General features: G+C 43.0%; 3 protein-coding genes and 1 non-coding gene across 5 annotated transcripts; 2 read left to right on the top strand and 2 right to left on the bottom strand.

Moving 5' to 3' along the window:
- Positions 1-1,383: 1,383 nt before the first annotated feature.
- Positions 1,384-5,017, bottom strand: rpl21 (ribosomal protein L21). Its single transcript, XM_033639490.2, has 6 exons — positions 4,888-5,017; positions 3,782-3,860; positions 3,587-3,648; positions 3,023-3,135; positions 1,794-1,944; positions 1,384-1,504 (listed from the first exon to the last, which is right to left on the bottom strand). Exons 2-6 carry the CDS (start codon positions 3,846-3,848, stop codon positions 1,415-1,417), a joined length of 483 nt encoding a protein of 160 aa, XP_033495381.1. The 5' UTR covers positions 3,849-3,860; positions 4,888-5,017; the 3' UTR covers positions 1,384-1,414.
- LOC117265135 (small nucleolar RNA SNORA27) lies at positions 2,049-2,178 on the bottom strand. Its single transcript, XR_004502394.1, has one exon. It is a non-coding gene; the product is annotated as a small nucleolar RNA SNORA27 (small nucleolar RNA).
- A 1,331-nt stretch (positions 5,018-6,348) lies between the features above and the next one.
- Positions 6,349-13,542, top strand: usp12a (ubiquitin specific peptidase 12a). Its single transcript, XM_033638222.2, has 9 exons — positions 6,349-6,617; positions 7,724-7,804; positions 7,906-8,119; positions 8,246-8,481; positions 8,875-8,951; positions 9,880-9,963; positions 10,051-10,248; positions 12,491-12,569; positions 12,661-13,542. The coding sequence occupies exons 1-9, from the start codon at positions 6,570-6,572 to the stop codon at positions 12,760-12,762; spliced, it is 1,119 nt and encodes a 372-aa protein (XP_033494113.1). The 5' UTR covers positions 6,349-6,569; the 3' UTR covers positions 12,763-13,542.
- A 763-nt stretch (positions 13,543-14,305) lies between these two features.
- Positions 14,306-17,503, top strand: gpr12 (G protein-coupled receptor 12). 2 transcript variants are annotated; one of them, XM_033638228.2, is made up of 3 exons: positions 14,306-14,614; positions 14,701-14,748; positions 15,283-17,503. In XM_033638228.2, exons 2-3 carry the CDS (start codon positions 14,731-14,733, stop codon positions 16,315-16,317), a joined length of 1,053 nt encoding a protein of 350 aa, XP_033494119.1. In that variant the 5' UTR covers positions 14,306-14,614; positions 14,701-14,730; the 3' UTR covers positions 16,318-17,503. The 2 variants fall into 2 exon arrangements, with proteins under 2 accessions (XP_033494119.1, XP_033494120.1); XM_033638229.2 differs by lacking the exon at positions 14,701-14,748 and having other exon boundaries at positions 14,483-14,614.
- The last annotated feature ends 3,696 nt before the right edge of the window (positions 17,504-21,199 follow it).

Below are 21,199 nucleotides of genomic sequence, written 5' to 3'. Positions count from 1 at the left end.
AATCACACAGGTGTTTTCCAGTGTTGTATCTAATAAGATCTCTACTCAGATCGAAGCTTTAGGGATGAGCAATGCACTCACTTGAGAAAAAAAAAAAAATGTTTTTCTGAGCTGATGAGATTATTATATCAGAATTATGAGAAGTTTTCATGGAAAAATAATTCTGCTCATTTTTCTGAAAAGCAAAAAAAATCGGGGAAAAAAGATCATTCAGGAGTCTATCTTGATAATTTAGAAAAACAATTGTCAGAATTTCTTCCCGAGAAAACTTTCCTCACAATTCTGAGATAATCTCTCATAGAGGAAACAAAAATCCTCAGGTCAATGTTTCACACTTCCAATGAGCATCATTCAATCTTTAATTATGAAGATGTAAGTTGTTTTACTTCAACAGATAGAACAGGAGAGATTATGGCTTGTACAAGAACAAAATGAGGCTTTTTTTGTGGTGCAATTATGTATCTTAAAAACCCCTGCACAAGTTTGTCATCTCATCAAATCAGTTCAGTTTGAGAGAAATGACACACCCACACAATGTGGTTTAGTACTCAGTTAAATTAAGTGAAAACACCTGTGTGGGTACATCACCTAGCTGGGCTCAGCAGGACCCACTTTGATTCATTATATATATTTACAAAAGCATGGGTGTTACTCATAACAGTACAATGGCTTTGTGCTACAGGGGTCTCAGTAAGAAAGTGAGCCAGCACACACAATAATGGGACCCAAAAACCAGCCACTGTAATTTTATTACCACACTTTTCATGTGACATGTCAAAATGTCTGATGAAAAGGACCTACAGTACGGGTCAATAGGTGAGAAAAGTTGTTTTCCACATTTATCATCAATACATGCCAACACAGTAGGAACAAATCAAAGAAATTCAGTGAAAACTTCTGTGATTGCTGCTGGTCAGGAGCTTATAGGCCCAGCTTGCCAATTAGCCATTATCACTGCAGTCATTTTACAGTAGGAAAAACACAGGTGTATTTAATAACAGTAATAGCTGCAGTGAGGCCTAGGTATGGTCAATGCTGGCTCCCTGGAATAACTTACTATAAAACTTAATGGAACTGAGCCATTGTTGATGTCATAAATTTCACCTGTGCTATTCCTACCATGACAACTCAAAATGTCTGCTGTGAAAAAGGTCCATTGTCAGTGCATAAAAGTTTAACCTTGCAGACAGCTGTGAGTTAGGTGTGAGGATGGGAAGTGCTTGTGACATGTGCGCCAGTCACTCTCAGATCGCCGGTGAAATGAAGAGTGCGTTTGATTTCATTAAGCAATCAAAGGAGGAGGATCATCACTGAGTGACACAGCACACCATGACACTTGACCATCATTCTAATGTAGGAACAGATGACAACATGACAAGCAGCGTGTGTACAAATGTTTATTGTGATGAGCACTTTATGCCATGAACTCGTAGGGGATGGGCTCCAGCAGCTGTGGCTCGTTTTTCTTGGTGCTGACGAAGTGAGCGTCACGGGGAGGAGCGGGCTGTGGAGACAAAGAGGGAAATTTTAGATGATCAAATGATATTTAAAAACAGAAACCCCCCAAAAAACTGACAAAACATTTCTAGACTGTTGAGATTAATTAATTCACAACGTACTTTTAAATATACAACTGGGACTAATTTAATTTCTCCTTATTTTTTTCCTTCTGTGACAGTAAACCACTGCAACTGAATGACTTTCTTCACAAAAGGTTTTCCACATGACATTAAGTAGATTTTCCATTATATTTCAACAGAAAAATAAATAAAAGTTAATGCATCATTTCATACCTGTCGTTTCAGCTCCACCCAGCTGCCCTTCTGCTTGGCCTCCATCTTCCTGGCCTCGTTCTCTTTGACACGCTGCAGGAAGCTGTCCCTGCTCTTTGAGTGCTTCACATGCTCAATACGCACGTTAATCCTCTTGGCCAGGATCTTGCCCCTGCGAGAGCCGAAAACATAAGCAAGTTAATAACAAACACATAAAATAAAAACAACTTGATAGCTTTGGCTCAGAATTCAATGTAATATTGTTCCACTATCTGCACTTGTCTCCTCAATACAGCCCCAGGTCAAACAGCAGTTAGACTGGGGTGTGTAAGGATGATTTACTTTTCCCCACATGAATGACCACTGAGGACATGAACAATCCTGGTGGCAAAGTGAAGATGGGGTCACATCCCTCCCTCTAGATCAAGTGAATGAGCAAGTACACGCCTAAGACTGAAGCAGGATTTACAGGTTCCAGAAAAAATGTCATGGTAACAATGATGATATGAAGGATTTTAGAAGAACACACTCATTAACATTTTATATTTATGTGACATCAATCAAACGCTCCAATTACTCTGTTAAAGATAGGAATGTCACCCTGTTATTCTACCTTGCCACTCTGTATGAAAAGGAAGGAACACAGAATGGGAGGACAGAGTAGCCCTGACTTAAGCCCGCAGCAGAGGGTGTAACAGAGCCAAATCAATGTCTGTGTAAAAAGTGTGAGCCTGCAAGATGCTCAAGAGGAAGTACAGCAAACAAAAATGTCCACAAAGTGGGGACACAATGAGGTCCAGGAGCCAAGCAGAGGACAAGAGTAACTGCCATACATCAGGTAAGTGATTACTGTTGCAATGTTATTTCATCGTTAATGTTAAAAAACTCTATTTTAGGCAATGCCAGTATGTTATATAAAAATCATACACATGTGGGTGTTACTTCGTCCTGTGTAAAAATGAAGGGTCTTTGTTGTGACGGTATTGTGGGACCTCTGTGCACAAAGGGCTGAAGACTCATGGACTGTCTAAAACTGGCCTGAGACAACAGCAAACACCAGAATGGCCAACACAACCACCACAAATTAAGCTGTTCTCCTCCTACATCCCCTGTAGACTACGAGAATGGAACGTCTTTAAATAATTGATTATCAGTGTGACAGAGTTTAAAAACCTTTAGTTTGTGTTAGCTCAAAGTTACGTAACTGTGCATATTTAAATGTCATAAATTATTTACTACTTTCTACTTACTTGACCTGCTTGTTGACAATAATGCCGACAGCATGTTGAGTTACGTTGTAGACACGTCCTGTTTTGCCATGGTAGCACTTGTGAGGCATACCCTTCTGAATGGTGCCTGTGCCCTGGAAAGAAATAACATGTAACAATGTGACATCTGCAACAAATTTAGTCACTTTAATCACTACAGCATCAAATCGGTAACTGTTTCAAAAGTTAAACTGACAGTTTGGGTAAAGTTGTCCATTAACAAACGAATCTCCGCACATATGATGCACATTTTAGTTGACGGAATGTTTAAACATTTTTATTGAGTATACAGGCTACACATTTTTACAACTGGAAAATGTAATAATCACTTAGGGCTTACAACAATCACTCATTTCCATATCCTTTTTGTCAAAGCCACTTAGAGCCACTGGAGAAGAGCTTAAGAGCCGTGTGTTGCCTACCCCTGACCTAGACGTAGCCTAAATCATTGTAATGCCACATTTTAAAGCATATTTCACTACAATCTCTCACAAATTTAGAAAGATGACTGATGATGTATGAGTCAACACATATGCTGGGTCTTACCTTGATGTCGACGATGTCTCCCTTCTTGTAGATGCGCATGTATGTGGACAGGGGAATTGGGCCTGTGAAGTAAATGCAACAAATTAATTCATGTTGTTTTGCACAGATTTGACAGTGGTCATAAAAGCCAAATTTCCTAAACTTCATTCATAAAAGGAAAGTGCACTCAAAGCTACCCCTCAAAATTGGACTCACCATGCTTGCGGAATGCCCTGCTGAACATGTACCTGGTCCCCCTCCTCTTGCCTCTGGTGTTCGTCATGATGCCTGATTACTGAAAAAGAAAATACACCCCAGTTAGTCATGTTAGAGCATGAATACTTTCTTACAAAAAGCATATTTTATATCTGTTTGACTGGATGGAAAACAGCATGTAAATAAAGTCTATGCATCCCAAAATCTAATTTTACTTTGTTTTCATCTCTATGCATCACATGACAGCATTTTTTTTTGTATCACATTCTATTCATAAAATTACTGTAGCACAATTTTAAAATTCAACATGAAAACAAAGCCTTCATAGGTTTGATTTATTTATTAGTTATGATGAATAAATTCTCATTGTTTTACTAATCGTCAGTCCATGCAATGTTTTAATATGGTGTCTGATTTCTATTTAATAGTTGTATGTGTGGCATCATTTTAGACCATTTGCAAATGTAAAATTTCCATATTTCCAGTTAGATATGACTAGTGACGATTTTTAAAGGCCAATATAGGATCCAGTTAGCTGCCACACTGGCTAAAACTTATCTCAGTGTATTTAAACAGCTCATCCAAGTGAATGACAGCAAAACTGGTCAAGTATGTATCTGTCACTAACACATGAATGCGACATTTGATCATTTTGATTCAACCTCAAGTAACAATGCTGCTAATTACACCAACTAAGTATGAACAACTATGCTAATATAAAGGCTAGCAACAAAATATCATTACATCCCAAGCACACGTAACGTTAAGTTAGACAGCAGCTTATCTGCAATGTCACAGATCGTTATAAACACCCTAATATCCACGATAAATTAAATGTTAAGCTGTATAACAGCGGGTGCAACAGGATGTTAGAGGAAAATACTGTTTCTACTAAACGTTCCGCAGCCTGTCAGGCCCACATGGAGAGCCACGCTACTGGTCCTACTCATTTTTAACGGAAATTATCACTAAATATAAAGATTTTTCGGGCTGTACTATCACACTGAGGTGAAAGGGAAACCCTGCGGTACATGTATTAATGTAATTGTGTACGAATGATACGATAATATAGTAGAAAATGTAATTTAACACGGAGAGAATCTTACCCCCGGTCTCTACAAGATGGCGGGTACGGCGAAAAGAGAGATCGAAAGACCCCAAACTCCGGCTCCTGAAATACAATTGAGGCTGGCCGAGATACTGCCTGAACTAAATTAATGTAATGCCAAAGTAAATAGGAGTGGTGAGCAGACCCAGAGTCAGCTGCCTGCGTGTTTTTGAGGTTGTTGCAGGGAAGAAATATGTCTAATGAACAGTCAATGTTTAGGACAGATGTTAAATAAAGGATTACAAATGTAATAACTCATTTGTGAGACATATGATACACTACCCTATTAGAATTTATTTAGACTTACTATAACAATTATTTTGTCAACAGTAACGTTAGTCGGTGTATTTTACACTGAAGCTATCAAATAAATAAATAAGATTAAAAAAATATCACTTTTTAAAAATGTAAAAATGATCTCTCTGAATACTGTGTGTTCTGTAACACTGGCACAGTAACAATTATACATTTATTTTATGAATGCATGTATGTAACAGTCTTCTGGATTGATACTGAACATGTTTCTGACATGTTATTAAAATTAATATATACTTTATTGATCCCCCAGTGGAGAAATTCAAATGTCACAGCAGCACAAGACAAAAACAAAAAGATAAACAGATTAAGATAAAAGAGAAATAAATAAATAAATAAATAAACAAAAAGATAAAATAAAATAAAATTGCTCCATAAAGACGAATAAAGTGACTAAAAATGGCAGACAAAGTGCTGAACAGAATAAAATGACAAGTGTTGTGTTATGTGAAACTAAAAATAATACACAGAAAAGTGATGTTATTTTTATTATGGAAATGATCTGGACAGAGGTCATGACTTTATATTGTATTTTCTCGTCGTTTTTTTTAAATCCAAAAATGCAAATAGTATGAGAGGAGACCCAATATTCACCACTTAAAGCACTTTAAGCATGAAATGCAACACTGACAGGATTGACAAAACAGAAAGCCACCAGGGCTATGTTTATTTATGCCTTAAAAACCTAAATTTTAATTTTAATTCGTTCATTTTATTAATTGTATTCATCCACATTTTTGTAGCTTTTTATGATGACTGAATAAATGAAGTTAAAGAGGAAAATAGAGGAAAAAAGAGTCAGCTCATTCTCATTCATATAGAGCCATTACCACTTGTTCCGGAAGCGAGCTGGTCCTAGATCAGTTGTGACCTCTAATGTTTTCAGAGTTAACTGTTTGTCTCAGTCTGTTAAGAAAGGGTCATTTTTCTGCTGCTAACATAAAACTATTCTCAAACAACTGCCCTTTTCCTGTTGACAGTTTACTACTTTGCTGGTGCAAACACAAGTCACGGTTACTGATAATACGCATGCGCAAAACTTCAGTGAGGCTAACCTTTATTTTTTGACGGTGTGTAACGTGACTTTATCAAAGATGTTGACATGATTTAATTTGACTTCTACACACTTTTCTTTAAGGGTTAGTTGTGTCCGACTGTGTGACACTCATAGCCCAAAAGAAAGCGATCCACTGCACCGACGGTGATGAAGTGAAGACGGAAACAACCGGCAGTGAACGCTCTCGTTTTCTTGAGCTGTTGGACCTTCCGTCGCGAGCTCAGCAGAATCGCTTGCCTGCCCTCACGAGGGGAGCCAGCCCAGTCTTGTCAGCGCGAGGCGGTGTGGTTGAAGATGGCGCTAGCCGAATGGAAATCCTAATGACAGTCTCCAAATTTGCCTCTTTTTGTACCATGGTGAGTGCACGGCAGTCTCATACCGGCATTAGTCAGGCTATACGGTGATAGGGAAACCGTGGCTGCACTATTATCGGCCTTTTAACCGTGTATTTCTAAATAAAATCAGTTAATTTTGGTGTGTGTGCTAGCCAAGCAGTTTTGCGACCATAGCAAAGCAAGCAGCCACCCACTGCATTCTCCGGTCTGCTCGTTTTGCTAACGGCATTAGATTGACTCTCTTTAATGTTGACTCTATTTTAACTCATACCTTTACTATTTGCGTGGTTAGTATGTATCACTGCCTCTTAAATCGCAGTGACAGTGCACCTGCTGCAGCTGGGATTCACAGCTAACTAGCTAACGTGAATTAGCCGTGAAGCTAAAGCAGTGCTACATCTTGCCAACAACTGGAGCACAGCTGGGTAATGGATGGCTCTGACTGGTACACGATTAATTTGCAGTATGTGGAGAGAAACCGTGGGAAGAAAGCTAAGCTGACGTGTTGGTTATTACTACAAGACATTATTAACGCAGGCAATGACGACATGGTTTGACATTAGCTGCGTAGTTGTGGACCCGCTCCAGATCCATGTCCACTCTGCGGTTAGTTTCTTTGCATCTATTAACCCTTACAAAATCATACAGGGGGTGTGCGTTTCCCCCAAAACGCCACGGTGAGCTGTACCAACTTAAAAAAAACATCTGCGTATGGGTATTTTCTATCCGGACACATGTGATTTTGTCATCTCAGTCGAGTTTTACATTTAAAATCTTTTTTGGATGAGTGTAGCTGTGGAGCACCGGCCAGGATCAGCCCAACTGTGCTGTCAGCTAAAGATGATGCATGCTTTTAGTTCTAATGGCTTTAAAGGGCAGAGTGGAGGTGGTAGGTGAAAATGCCTAGTCTTGGAGTTTTTAAGCACCCATTAGTGTTTTGTTTTACCACTACAACAAATTACCTTGGAGATGCCAAGTTGCTGCCGTCTAATTTGGCAATTACCTCCTGATTCAGTTGTGGCGTCAGTGTGCTTTTGTCATCATTGTGTTCAGAAAAACAGCTGAACTTAAATATGTCTTGTTTATAAAATTAAAATGTTTTTTATTTTGGCCTTGTGCTTTTACAGGGCGCCAATGCCTCTGCTCTGGAGAAAGAGATTGGATCTGAGCAGTTTCCGGTCAATGAGCACTACTTTGGCCTGGTCAATGTAAGTACATGATGCTCTGACTGTGCAGATTCAGTGTTTTGTATCATCGTCACCTGACTGGTACTTAAACTGATTTGACCATATTCCATATGTGATTTTAGTTTGGAAACACCTGCTACTGCAACTCGGTGCTGCAGGCTCTGTACTTCTGCCGACCATTTCGGGAGAAGATATTGGCGTACCGCAGTCAGCCTCGGCGGAAGGAGAACCTGCTCACCTGCCTGGCCGACCTGTTTCACAGTATCGCAAACCAGAAGAGGAAAGTGGGCGTCATACCACCCAAGAAGTTCATCACACGGCTTCGCAAAGAGAATGGTGAGAGGAAACTGAAACTTAGGGAGACTGATGTGCTCAAAAGAATCTATAGCAGAGTTTTAAATCATCACCTAAAAATTCCTTATGCAAAAGACCCTCTAACATCTTCTGCACTTTCTTCCTCAGAGCTGTTTGACAATTACATGCAGCAGGATGCCCACGAGTTCCTGAACTACCTGCTCAACACCATCGCAGATCTGCTCCAGGAGGAGCGGAAGCAGGACAAGACCAATGGCCGCCTTGCCAACGGCACATTGGACTCTCAGAACAACAACAGCAATGCCACACCCGCTCCCACCTGGGTCCATGAGATCTTCCAAGGCACTCTGACCAATGAGACACGCTGCCTCACCTGTGAAACGGTAAGATGCCTTGCTGCTGTTGTTATATGAGGATTAAGTTTAAGTGGCTTACACCAAACATTTTGTACCGTGTGTCACCAGAGTCGTGTTAAAACATGTTTTTATTCACGTCAAACAGTCCTGCTACCAGTTTCAGGGATTAGGAAATTCACACAGGTAAAGCTTATTGGCATGAGGAGAGAACAGCTTAGGTTATTTGTCTTTTAGCTTCTGTCAGTGAGTGGAAACACTGTTTTAGGTAAATACAATAGAATTGCATACAGTGATATTTTTTAATTGCCGTACGGCTACAGCCCTATATTATTATTATTATTATTATATTCCAAAGTGGTCTGTCTTACACATTCGTCTAGTATTTGAGTTTATTTTGATGTCATTTTTTTTTCTCTTCAGATAAGCAGCAAAGATGAGGACTTTCTGGACCTTTCTGTGGATGTCGAACAGAATACCTCCATCACACACTGCCTCAGGTAAACTAACAGCACGTAGAAGCAGAGCTTAAGCAGGATTAGTGACTCGGCAATTATTATGATAATTTAATGAAAAGTAGTTTTCAAGGAAAAATGCAAAACATTCATCGGTTCCAGTTTCTCAAAAGTGCTGCCTAACATTACAATAAATTTCTTTGGGTTTTAGACTGTCGGTTAGACAAAAAAGCAACTGAGAAATTTCGAGATGTCACATTGGGCTCTGGAATGTTGTAATGGATGTTTCACTATTTTTTTTTTTTTTTTAAGATTTTATGTTGCAAACACCTATTTTCAATAGGTGGAGTTGCAGAGTGTTGGACATATCAGCTGTAGAGATATCTGCTTTCTCTTGAATGTAATGGAACTGGATAGCACAAAAAATACATTTGAAAAACTCAACAGCAATGTCTCTTTCCAGAAATCATGACCTGGTTTCTCAAGTAAATCCACAGACCTTGTTGCGAGCAGTTTCATGTAGGAACTATTTTCTGTCTACCAAACTACACCTGCCAACTATATCACCACACAGAAGGAAGCGTGTATTTATTGCTAGCTCACTTTGAGTCACCGAGCTAGCAAATGTTACAGCTCAGCCAAGGAGGACGCCATTATTGTTCTTGCACTTTTACAAGCACAACCCTCTTGTCCATAAGAGGATGCATCCTCCCTATCCGTTGTGATGTGGTTGGCAGGTTTGTGACGCTTTTAGTACCGCAAGCTGAGTGTGATCTAGTTCCATTATATTGGAGAGAAGGCAGACATCTCTGGCTGGTATCTCCACCCACAGCAAAACAATCTAGATTGATAAATAGCACTACAGGTAAGAGGAAAAATATGTATTTTTGATCAGTGGTGGACTGTCCCTTTAAATTATTTATTTGTAGATGTGGAATTCATTGGCTAATTCTGTCTTTGTGGCTCCTTTCAGAGGTTTCAGTAACACAGAGACACTGTGCAGTGAGTACAAATACTACTGTGAAGAATGTAGAAGCAAGCAGGAGGCACACAAGAGGTCAGTATACAGGTTGATTCTTAATGTGTGTTATTTAAGATGTGTGTTGATGCATTTCAGTGTCTGACTGTAATGTTTGTGTCACAGGATGCGTGTTAAGAAGCTGCCAATGATCCTGGCGTTGCACCTGAAGCGCTTTAAGTACATGGAGCAGCTGCAGCGCTACACAAAGCTGTCCTATCGTGTCGTCTTCCCCCTGGAGCTCCGCCTCTTCAACACCTCTGGGGACGCCACCAATCCTGAGAGGCTGTACGACCTAGTCGCCGTGGTGGTGCATTGTGGGAGGTGTGTAGGTGATCACACAGCCAGAATACAACACCTTATAGCCGTCTCCACAGCAACCAGAGACAGGCAGACAAATCATTGTTCTAATAATAAAATGCACTTGAGCCCTTTGGCACCAGAATAAATGTACATTAGATCTAAATCACATCTAGCAGGAGGAAACACAGACCCTCATCCATCATTGTTCAGCTGTGCTGTACTGTTTCTCAGCACCAGTTTTGACCCAGTGTGAGTGGGAGTTTGTCTGTCTGCATTTATACAAGGTGTTTCCCTGCTTTTCACACAGTGCATGATGAAACAGACTCCAGCGCTTCGTGACTATGAATAGACATACATTTATTTAAGAAAGCAAACTTATACGGAGTTGGGAAAGATGTAAGTTATCTGTCGGGAGCTTCTCCCTTTGAGCTTTACTCCCATTTCAGCTCCCTTTTGCCGACTTATTTTAAGAGCGGGGAGACGTATGATGAAATTGATGTCATGGTTTTAGGCCATACATCATCTGGGATTTCATCATCATAATGTCATGATATAGTGCCTGAAATATACAGTATAATGAATACTGCTTAAACTGAGTGAAATTAACAAACAATTCCTTTTATTGGCCAACATATCAGTGTATCAGGGCACGAGACAGTGTAATATTAATCTCTACAAACAGATACCTTCATGTGTGTGCAGAATATGTGGCAACGATACAAGATTTTGGTATCAGAGGCGTTCTAGTTCCTGTTTTTAGTCCAAATAGTACTGACCAGTCATGTTTGAGCTGCAGATAAACAAACTGTGTTGAGAGGTGGAACGCCCATCTCCTAATAAAGACACAAACTCTAGCTAAAACATTTAATTTAATTAGATTTAATTTTAAAAAAAAAATTCAAGGGGGATCTATTTGTCACTGTTAGCACATGGGAATTAGAAGTGTGTGACACATCAAAAGCCCTGATTGGCAGCCAGTGTGATGGATCATAACATTTAAAAGGAGAAAGCTGTGAGTGGGACAATGGATCGCTTTATTGTATGACGCACATCACAACACAACACCAGATGACCTACCACCAAGAGAGAAGAGAAAAAGAAACTGTCAGTAGACAGTATCACGAAAGCCACCTGTCTTTATTTTCTCTACCTGTACAGTATGATTTTAAAAAAGGTTACAGTTACAGTAATGGTGGTGAAGCTCAGGTTTTAAACAGTAATTCAACATTTTTAACCACTTTTGTGTATGTGAATCCGTTTTACATGCGTTAGAGAAAGAAATGCAGATGCACAGCGAAGTGCGGGAGAACAGTATAGTGAAGATAAGTTAACGCCTTCATGTTGGACCAGCAAAAATCCTCTCTCTTTGGCGGCACCTATGGTGATAAGTGGTGTTGCAGTGTGTTTGGCACACTAAAGTTTGCGCCGCCTTGGTTTAGACTATGGAGCCTAGATGTTGATGTTTTATAATCCTCTCAGCATGATCGGTTGATGGCTTTATTCACGGTGTTAAAGCTCAGAAAAGTTGACCTTGAGGTGCAAATTAATTGTACAAAAAACGCCCCCCAGTGTGTAAAGGCCTTCAGGCTTGAAACCAGGCTGGTGAATGTATGTCGAGATGAAAGGGTTACTGCAGCGTAGATGGTGAATATATGTGTGCATGTATGTAACCTTTGTTGTGTGTGTGTGAGCGGACTATTAACTACTGTGCAACACTTGTAATTTATCCAGCAATGTCGCCCTTGACACCAGTTTTGTAATACTGCAAATGCCAGGGCTGTCACCAGTGGGCCATAGGCTCAGTCATCATTGTGTTACCTCATTCAGCGATAGATAGTGACGCAACAGATGGAAAATTTCAAGATTACTTAAACTAAACTGGACTGGTCAGATTTTTGTCAGCATTGCCCAGCTCCAGTGGTAACTGTCAGATTCAACAAGTCCACGACTAAACCAGCCTCAGATTTCATTAGTCATGCCGTGTTCAACATGTAACATGTTTTTGCTCACAGCTACACAGATTTGTGTTTGATTTAATGCCCTGTACACCCACACAAGTGTTTCCACCTCATAGAAAGGTCAGAGAGATGTCAATAAAACGAAGTGTTTACACATTTACACCGTCCTGCGGAGGAGTCTAATCAGGGAACATGAGTGGAAACACCTGTGTGGGTGGGCCATGAGTCTGCAGGGCCTTTAAAGTCAGTGTAATATGACTGTAGAGGCAACATCTGCTCTAATACAGTGTTCTGTTTCTTTTCAGTGGTCCGAACAGGGGTCACTACATTGCCATTGTGAAAAGTCATGACTTCTGGTTGCTGTTTGATGATGATATTGTAGAGGTAAGGGAGTTCATTTGTGTATATGTATATTTGATTTGATGTTCATAGTAGGTTTATTTTTCCAACTCTGCTTTGTGTTCTGTTTTTGTAGAAAATTGATGCACAGGCCATAGAGGAATTCTACGGTCTCACTTCTGAAATCTCCAAGAACTCTGAGTCAGGCTACATCCTCTTTTACCAGTCCAGAGACTAAATGTGGAGCCGAGCGTTTCGCCACAGAAACCAGGAGAAATGCTCTGTTCCCTCTTTACGGGGAGCAGCGGACCATAAACGCACCACAGCAGTCCGCGTGGTGTGCTACTTGCCCGCACAGCTGTGTTTCATACTTGTGCTTTTACGCACTCAGTGCTGCAGCTCAGCCATGGAAGTCCCCCTTACTTACCAGCTCTCCCTCCTCGCCTCCATGTCCTTCCTGCCCCCCTCGCCCTCTTCACTCTGGCTGGACGCTGCGGCCGCTGCCGGGACAATGAGACGATAATGAATGAAAACTGTGTCAAGATTGTTTTTAACAAGTCGTTGAATGAGGGTTGTACAGATATCAGTTGGTTGTATGAGTGCCGTATTAGGTTTTTCCTTGGGTGTGGGGTTGAATGGGTATTTAATAATTCATATGATGTAACATTGGCTCAGCGTCTTCACCCCCCACGCTGTTATTCTGCACTGGGATTTACTGAGAGTGGATCATGTTTTTGATCATGGATGAGAGGCGGATGGGTGGGGGGGTGAGTGTCCCACTCATGGGGCACGCTGGGCTGTGTATTTCTACAGTGTACAGAATGGTATTTGTATAAATATTACAAGATGATAATATGGAAATTGTTAGACCTTGAGAAGATGTATTAACACTATGGTGCACTTTTGATACCGTTTTGTAGGTGTTGGCAAGTTTAATGTGAGGGTTTGCTTGAAAAGGCCTGTTGTAAAGCGATCATTTTCTGTTTTAAAGAAAAAGAAATAAAGCCAGTAAGATTGAGGCAGGGTGTGCTCTCTTCTTTGTGCCCCACAGGTGCGCACTGATGACTCATAGGAGCTCAGCATCGCCCCGTAGCGGTGCTACCTGGTACTCCTGCTCTCCCACTGCAACAGGAGCTATTTTTAATCCATTCAGACTCAAACGGCAGGTGGAGAAAACGCACGTAAAGCCTGGTCAGCTAACTATGGTCACGTACACACACATCAACAAGTCACCCGTCAGATCCTCATCAGGAGGTTTTCTCTGAGGCAGTGCTGCAAGGATGGAGAGATGAGGCAGAGAAGATGGAGGACAGGGGAGAGGGAGAGGGAGGGAGGGGAGGAGGTTGGTGACACACATCAGGGTTGCTGTTAATAGCACAGACAGGACCAGAATAGCAGGGCGTCGCAGGAGGAAAGCGAGTCTCTGCATCCAGCATCTTCATATCTGAAACTTGAGTCAGGCGGCACAGAATCACTGCAACAGTGTGAGTGCTCTGTGTCTGTGCAGGTGGGACAACATAAGCTTTCCTGGGTGGGATAGAAATAGTCACGCCTGTTGACAGAAAGCATGTTTCACTGTTGCAATAAGCGACAACAGGCACGTGAGGATACATCTACCTACACACACACACACACACACACACACACACACACACACCTACCTGTCTTTGTCCTTGAGACAGCACGGTACAGACATTTAGCTCTTTAGCGGAGTTCAACCGGTCTCTGTAGGTCCGGCCCATTTGGGACTCCTCCTTCATCATCGACCCCCTCCTCCCCTCCCCTCCCCTCCTCTCCACACAGACACACGCACACCTCCTCCTCTTCCTCTCTTCCGCCGCTGCTCCGCTCGCTGCTCCCTGCACAGCCGCAGTCCACGGCGATGCGCCGTTAACGGCAGAGCCGCTCCGCGCTCTTTTCTTCTTCTTCCATCATCCCCGCTTTCACAGCAGAGAAGGACCAGCATCCCCCACCTCCTCCTCGGGCTGCGTCTCTGTCTGCCGGCGCTGCACCATCCCTTATCAATACCATGGAAATACAAGGCTGTCGTTCTTCCATCTAGACGGGAAGTCTCACCTCACAGAGTCAAGGTAGGCTGGGCTACGGCGGAATGGGATTATTGAGCATCCCTGACATGCATGAAAAACATGCAGCCTGTCTGTTTTTTTCCCACCAGCATCCTTCTGCTGACGTGGAGCAGCCGCCGATGCAAGGTGCAGAGAGGGTAAAGCAGCACCATATGGCCACCAGTGAGATGCATGTATGGCGTTAGAGGCTGTGTTTCCATGACGGGCGCGGTGTCTCCTGCTGTGCAGAACCGGCACTTGGGCTCTGACAGCGGCGTGAATTATTGCCGGTGGAGGGTTATCGATATCTCTTTGGAAATGTGGCCTGAGATTTGCTGCAAAGCCTGCTTTGGTTTTCTATTGTGGTCTTTCATTTTATTAATAAACAGAGCTCATCACTTGTGGTGTGCCCTGCAGGCCTCTGTTATAACAGCCTAAACACTGTAATCCCCAGGGGAAATACATTACCTGTTTACTGTCTGGACCGGCTAGAAATGTGTTTGTTGCTGTGGTGTTTTATTAAGCTATTTAGAAATCAAGATGCGTGCACAGAGGTGAAGTGGGGGCAGGAGGGAAACAGCCCCCACTGTATTTGTCTTAAAAAGATGAACCAAAACAGACTTTACACAGATTCACGTTATCTATGAACCTACTTGTCTCTGTTCTGATATCAGTGTGTTTGTCAATTCCAGACGGGGGCCACAATGAGTGAAGAGCCTCCAGTCACCCCCAGTTGGTTGACCCCTGACCCCACAGCATGGGCCAGCGGAGGCGGGGGACCGATGGACAACAGCACCAGCCTTGGGACGTTTCCGGACGCTCTCCCGCCCAGCCAGCTGCCCCTACTGGTCAACCCCTGGGACATTGTGCTGTGCTCATCTGGGACTCTGATAGCCTGTGAGAACGCCCTGGTGGTGCTGGTGATCTGGCAGAACCCGGCGCTCAGAGCTCCCATGTTCCTGTTGATTGGAAGCCTGGCGCTGGCCGACCTCCTGGCCGGCCTGGGCCTGGTGCTTCACTTCACCTGTGCCTACTTGCTCCACTCTGACTCGGCCCAGTTGCTGACCGTGGGTCTGGTGGTGGCCTCCTTCTCCGCCTCCGTCTTCAGCCTGCTGGCCATCACCATTGACCGCTACCTGTCGCTGTACTATGCCCTGACCTACAACTCAGAGCGGACAGCGGCCTTCACCTACACCATGCTCGTGCTGCTGTGGGGCCTCTCGCTGTGTCTGGGCCTGCTGCCGGTCACAGGGGTCAACTGCCTGGCGGAGGAGGCGACATGCAGCGTGGTGCGGCCGCTCACAAAGAACAACATTGCTGTGCTGTCCGTCTCCTTCCTGCTGCTCTTCGGCCTCATGCTGCAACTCTACGTTCAGATCTGCAAGATCGTGATGCGCCACGCTCACCAAATCGCCCTCCAGCACCACTTCCTGGCTGCCACACCCCACTACGTCACAACACGGAAGGGCGTGTCCACGCTGGCCATCATCCTTGGTACCTTTGCGGCCTGCTGGATGCCATTCACTGTCTACTCCCTAATCGCTGACTACACCTACCCTCCGCTCTACACCTACGCCACGTTGGTGCCTGCCACCTACAACTCTGTCATCAACCCGGTCATTTACGCCTTCAGGAACCAGGAGATCCAGAAGGCGCTGTGGCTGGTGTGCTGCGGCTGCGTGCCTGCCAGCGTGGCCCAGCGTGCACGGACCCCTAGTGACGTCTGACCAAGCAGACCCAGGTGGGAAGAGAGAGGCGCCCTGAGTCAGCTCTGCTCTGCACCGGATGTGTCTGGTGTCAAAGAGAGCAGCAGCAGGGGAGGTCAGGGGCAGTGGCAGAGGGCTGTGGCCTCAGTCCTGGCTGTTAGTGGCAGGAGCAGTTTTCTTAGTTATCCACAGCCCACCTGGATGGATGACGTTTTTTTCTTTGTTACACTCACCATAGGGCAAAGTGTCTCACTGTCTTCCCCAGCAAAGGCGGCCACTGCATCCCGCCCCCTCCCGTTCAACCCGTGCCACACCCTTTCTCTGCTCTGCAGAGAGCGCTGAGTGCATCACATGTTACAGGCAGCAGCTGTATATACAATGTGCATATAGTTAACAGCACGGGAGCTTTGGTTGACACGTGCTTGTTTTTTTCTTCAAACAGGGAGGGATTATTAGTTTGCGCCGCTGTGCGCGCGTGCGTAAAAGCGCACGGCAGATTAACTAAGCAGTGTGTGCAGTGAGGAGAAGAGAGCGGCTGCAGCTCAATACGCAGGCATTTCCACATAAAGCCCGTCTGGAGCAGCATCCCGGCGCTCTGCTGCTGCACTCTGAACGTGCGTCGAAAGCTAAACAGCCTCGGAGAGCTAAAAATAGACCTCTCTGATCCGCGCCCTGCGTCCTGCACAGACGCGGAGAAAGAAATCAAGTCGTTTCTTTTTCTCCCCTCGCCTCTCTTTTTTTTTATCTGTCCTCTTTTCTCTGTTGATTGTGCGGGAGTGTGTTTTAGTTCATCTCGTGTCTGGGAGGCTTAAGACAAAGCCCCAGGAGAACCCACCATTAACCCCTCCTCCATTTTTTATTATTAACGGAGGCACCAAACCCAATATAAACCTATCGGATTATGTAACCACCTTATATCCCTCCTGTCTCACCTTTTGAATGGAGATTGCTCATGACTTTTTGAATGTCTGGAGATTGTTACGTAATTTTTAATAATAACTTAATTGAGAAACCCCACAAATTTGAACAACACCTTGATTTATAAGGTAATTTTAAAAGGATAACACAGATATTTAATACATTCACCTTAAAGGATTTTAAATCAACATGCTTATCAGATCACCACAAACCTGTCAACGAAATAGCAAAATTATATGATTTTTATGTGGAAATCTGCAAAAATCTGAATGTATTTCCATTTATTTGACCCTCCTGGCTTCTACAGAGCCTCACACCAACCACATGATATCTGATCTGCATGCTGGACTCGGGTGTAATTTGCATGCAGCAAGCACAGATGCCCTCTTTTCCTCCTGAGTTCAGTGTGGTAGGTCACACTGGCCACTGCAGGCCATGTGTCATGGTACCCTGATGTCATCATGACCCTAATAATTCTGTTTATGTACACAGTGTACCTCACATGTATCATTGAATGAGCTACAATCATCACTTGATGGTCACAAGAGTTGCACCCTTTTATGAGAAATGTGGAGTTTTTAAAAATATTTTTGCAGTATAGTGCGGATACGTTTGACGTTCAGAAGCTTTGATCGTGATTTGAGTTCAGCTAAGTGCAATGGAAGCCCACATCACAATACCTACCAGCTGCTCTGAGTTAGTCGTCCATTATGTTTTGGTCCCAAGATTAGTTTGCAAATCCCGACAAGCATGCACGCTAATTCTTCGTCCCTTCATATCTTGTCAGCAATAACTAGCCTACGAATGGTAGTTATTTTATTTTTTAGATGTGAAGCAATACTCAGACAGCAATAACATCCACGTCCCGCCATGACTTCTTCCTGCAGAGTGGGGTACCGTAATGGCTGCTCAGGTGGGGATGTGTTGTAGTGAATGGGCTCAGTGATGCTTTGGTGATACATCTTCTAACAGGTGATAGGATAATCACTCCTGGGCTGGACAAAGTGGACGAGATCAAACGACTCATTCGTCACGGTGACACCACTGCCTCATTCCTCCGCAATGTTTTTTTCCTTCCGACCTAAAATCGAATCATTCGTCACACAAGGATGAAACTTCTGTCGTTGTTGCCTCTGCCTTTTGTGAGCATATGAACTGTCCTGAGTGTTGTAACCTCAAGTATCCGTGTGTGATCTGAGACTGTGTTTTTCGTGCATACCGTATGAGTTGCATGGCCTCTGGGTGTGTGCATGTGTGTGTCCTTGTGCGTGTGTGTGGGTGTCTGTGATCCAGCAGCTCAGTAGACCATAATCTGTCTCCTTGTTGAGGTGGGGGGGTGAAAACAGGGCTGAGGAATATAACTTCCTGTTGACCCCCCTGACCTTTGAGGATAATGCTGCCAGTCTTCCTGTCAATTCTGAGAGAAGTGGCCTCGTTACGTGTGTGTAGAGCTTTGTCGAAGAGAGATGGGACTAGGACGTGGAAGCTCCAGTACTTCAAGCCAAAGTGAAAGGGACTCTGAATGAACTGGGATCCTAGTCCTGCTGTGTTCTCCGTCTCCTCTATATCACTAATATTCTACTTTAAATCAATCTAGTCTGGTCGAGGCAGGCGTCCGTTAAGTGACCTCTGAATGATTCTATGAGCTAAAAATGGTCACTTCCAAATACAAAGATAATGCTTCCTCTTTCCTTCCTTGCCACCTCCCCTCGAACCTGATAGAGGCCTTTGAGGATGTTCATCTTTCCGGCCTCAGATTAAGCGATTAAAATAAACAGGGGAGTGAGTAAGGAAAGCAGAGGAGTAGCATTTCTGTGCATTGGAATGTGAACTTGTGCACAGTGTCAGACTGAATCCTGTCATTATTCGATGAGCACCAACAGGTCAGGCTGGCACATCACAAACCATCACAAACTCTTATTCCTTTACCTTTGGAGAAAAGTCTATTTTGTTATATTCATTCAAAAGTTCTATTTTTTTCCACTTTAGTCTGGCCTGAATTCTTTCTGATGTTGTACGGTATGACGTTGTATGTAAAGCCTTTTTCTGAATGTAGTAATAATCAACTTGTTTCACTGATATCACCTCCTCTCGACTCATTTGTTTCTGTAAATACAGCATGCTGAAGAGGAGGGACTTTATACCACCGTGCATGGTGCTACCAAAGCCAGTCAAACCATGTGGGATGAATTGGGTTGCACCATTTTTCACGAATGACATTTCTCCACCTTGGCTGTTAGTGTGGTCTTCTGTTAGGTTTCAGTTTCCTCGCTTCAATATGCACCAGTTTGTAATGGTTGGGTAAAGGAACAGTGTGTAAGATTTAGGGGGATTTAGTGGCATGTAGTTGTGAGGACTACTGATTGCAACCACTTTAAACTTCTCCCTGTTAGATTACCTTCTGTTTCCAGCGTTCAGGAGGTTTGAACTAGGAGCCGAATTATCTGTAGAGGTCTCTTCCTCTCAAACACAAACTGACCAGGTGATTTAAACTGGTAAAACCATTGAATAAAGCAGCTTCACGTTACAAACTGGTGTTTCTCCTATGCTGTGTGGCATGTTGGAGACTAGCTGCTAGTCCAGCATCTGCTAATGTGTGCTCACCTATTTTCTCTGATAACTCAAAATCCAGACGTTCAGGAGGTTTTTACCATGAGCCAGATTATCCGTAGAGATCTCCCCCTCTCCAAAATAAACAGACCAGGTGATTTAAACCGGTAAAAACATTGAATAAAACGGTTTCATGTTATAAATCAGTGTTTCTCTTATGCTGTGTGGCATGTTGGAGACAGGCCGCTAGCCCAGCACATGCTAATGTGTGCTCACTTTTTCTCTCTGATGACTTAAGATCCAGATGTTCAGGAGGTTTTTACCATGAGCCGAATTATCCGCGGAAGTTTCTTCCTCTCCAAAACAAATGGACCAGTTGATTTAAACCATAAAAACACTGAAAAAAGCAGTTCCACGTAAAAAAAAATCAGTGTTTTTCCCATGCTGCTAACTACAGTGGCCAACACAAAAACAAGAGAACATGAATGGCCTTATGTAGAGTCAGTGTTTGGTTTGTCAGTCCTGGGCTACTGTAGAAACATCACGGTCCAATATGGCAATATCCATAGACGAGGACCTGCTCCTTATGTAGATATAAACGGCTCATTCTAAGGTAACGAAAACACAGTGATTCTTATTTTTCAGGTGATTACACACTAAAGAAAACACACTTGTTATTTCATATTCCAGTTCTACCAATATATCCCCCTGAATTCTACACACTGACACCTTAAAGGATGGCTGATTGGCTACACGTGGGTTGTGAAAATATTTGGTACTTTAGACTTTCTCTGATTGGTGAATGTCTTTCTCTCGTGCAGCCGATAGTATTGTTGAGATTCTCATGACCACGCAGGTGTGAACAAGGGCTTTGTATCCAAGAATAGCAAAAGACTGTGATGTTGGATGTAATACTTCTCTGTATACACACACCTGTTTATCTATTTATGGTTCGCAGTGTACTAGTACACAAAGCTGTGTACAAAGCAACTTGGGGAAACGTGTAGCCAACGGTGGGTGGGTGGAGGTGTCTTTCTGATGGTTACTAATCTAGAGCTAAATATCAAAACACTCAAGGGCCTGTGAATGTGTGTGCGTGTGTGTTTTAGGGGCGGGGGTTGGAGAAGGGAGGACGCCACAGTTAACAGCATCTTGTGTAGACGTATGCGTAGTTTTCAATGTGAAATGCACTTTATTTTTTGGATGAAAATGGCACAACAAATTAAGTATCTGCAAAATGAAAAATATAAACGATAATCAACATGCACTAACTTAACTGAGATATTGTAAAACAACAAAAAACAAAAAAACATTTGTGTGAACGTGGTGTCTATTTTTCCAAGGTGTTAGTTGTACTTTTTATTGCTTTGGTTAGTTCACTCAATTGAAAGATCTTGTTAATTTTGTATTAAAAAACTAAACATGTGCTGTGCAT

The sequence above is a fragment of the Epinephelus lanceolatus genome, chromosome 20 (genome assembly GCF_041903045.1).
Source record: "Epinephelus lanceolatus isolate andai-2023 chromosome 20, ASM4190304v1, whole genome shotgun sequence".
Taxonomy (NCBI): Eukaryota; Metazoa; Chordata; class Actinopteri; order Perciformes; family Serranidae; genus Epinephelus; species Epinephelus lanceolatus.
The sequence above is the reverse complement of the archived record's forward strand: the minus strand, read 5'-3'. Positions and strand labels throughout refer to the sequence as shown.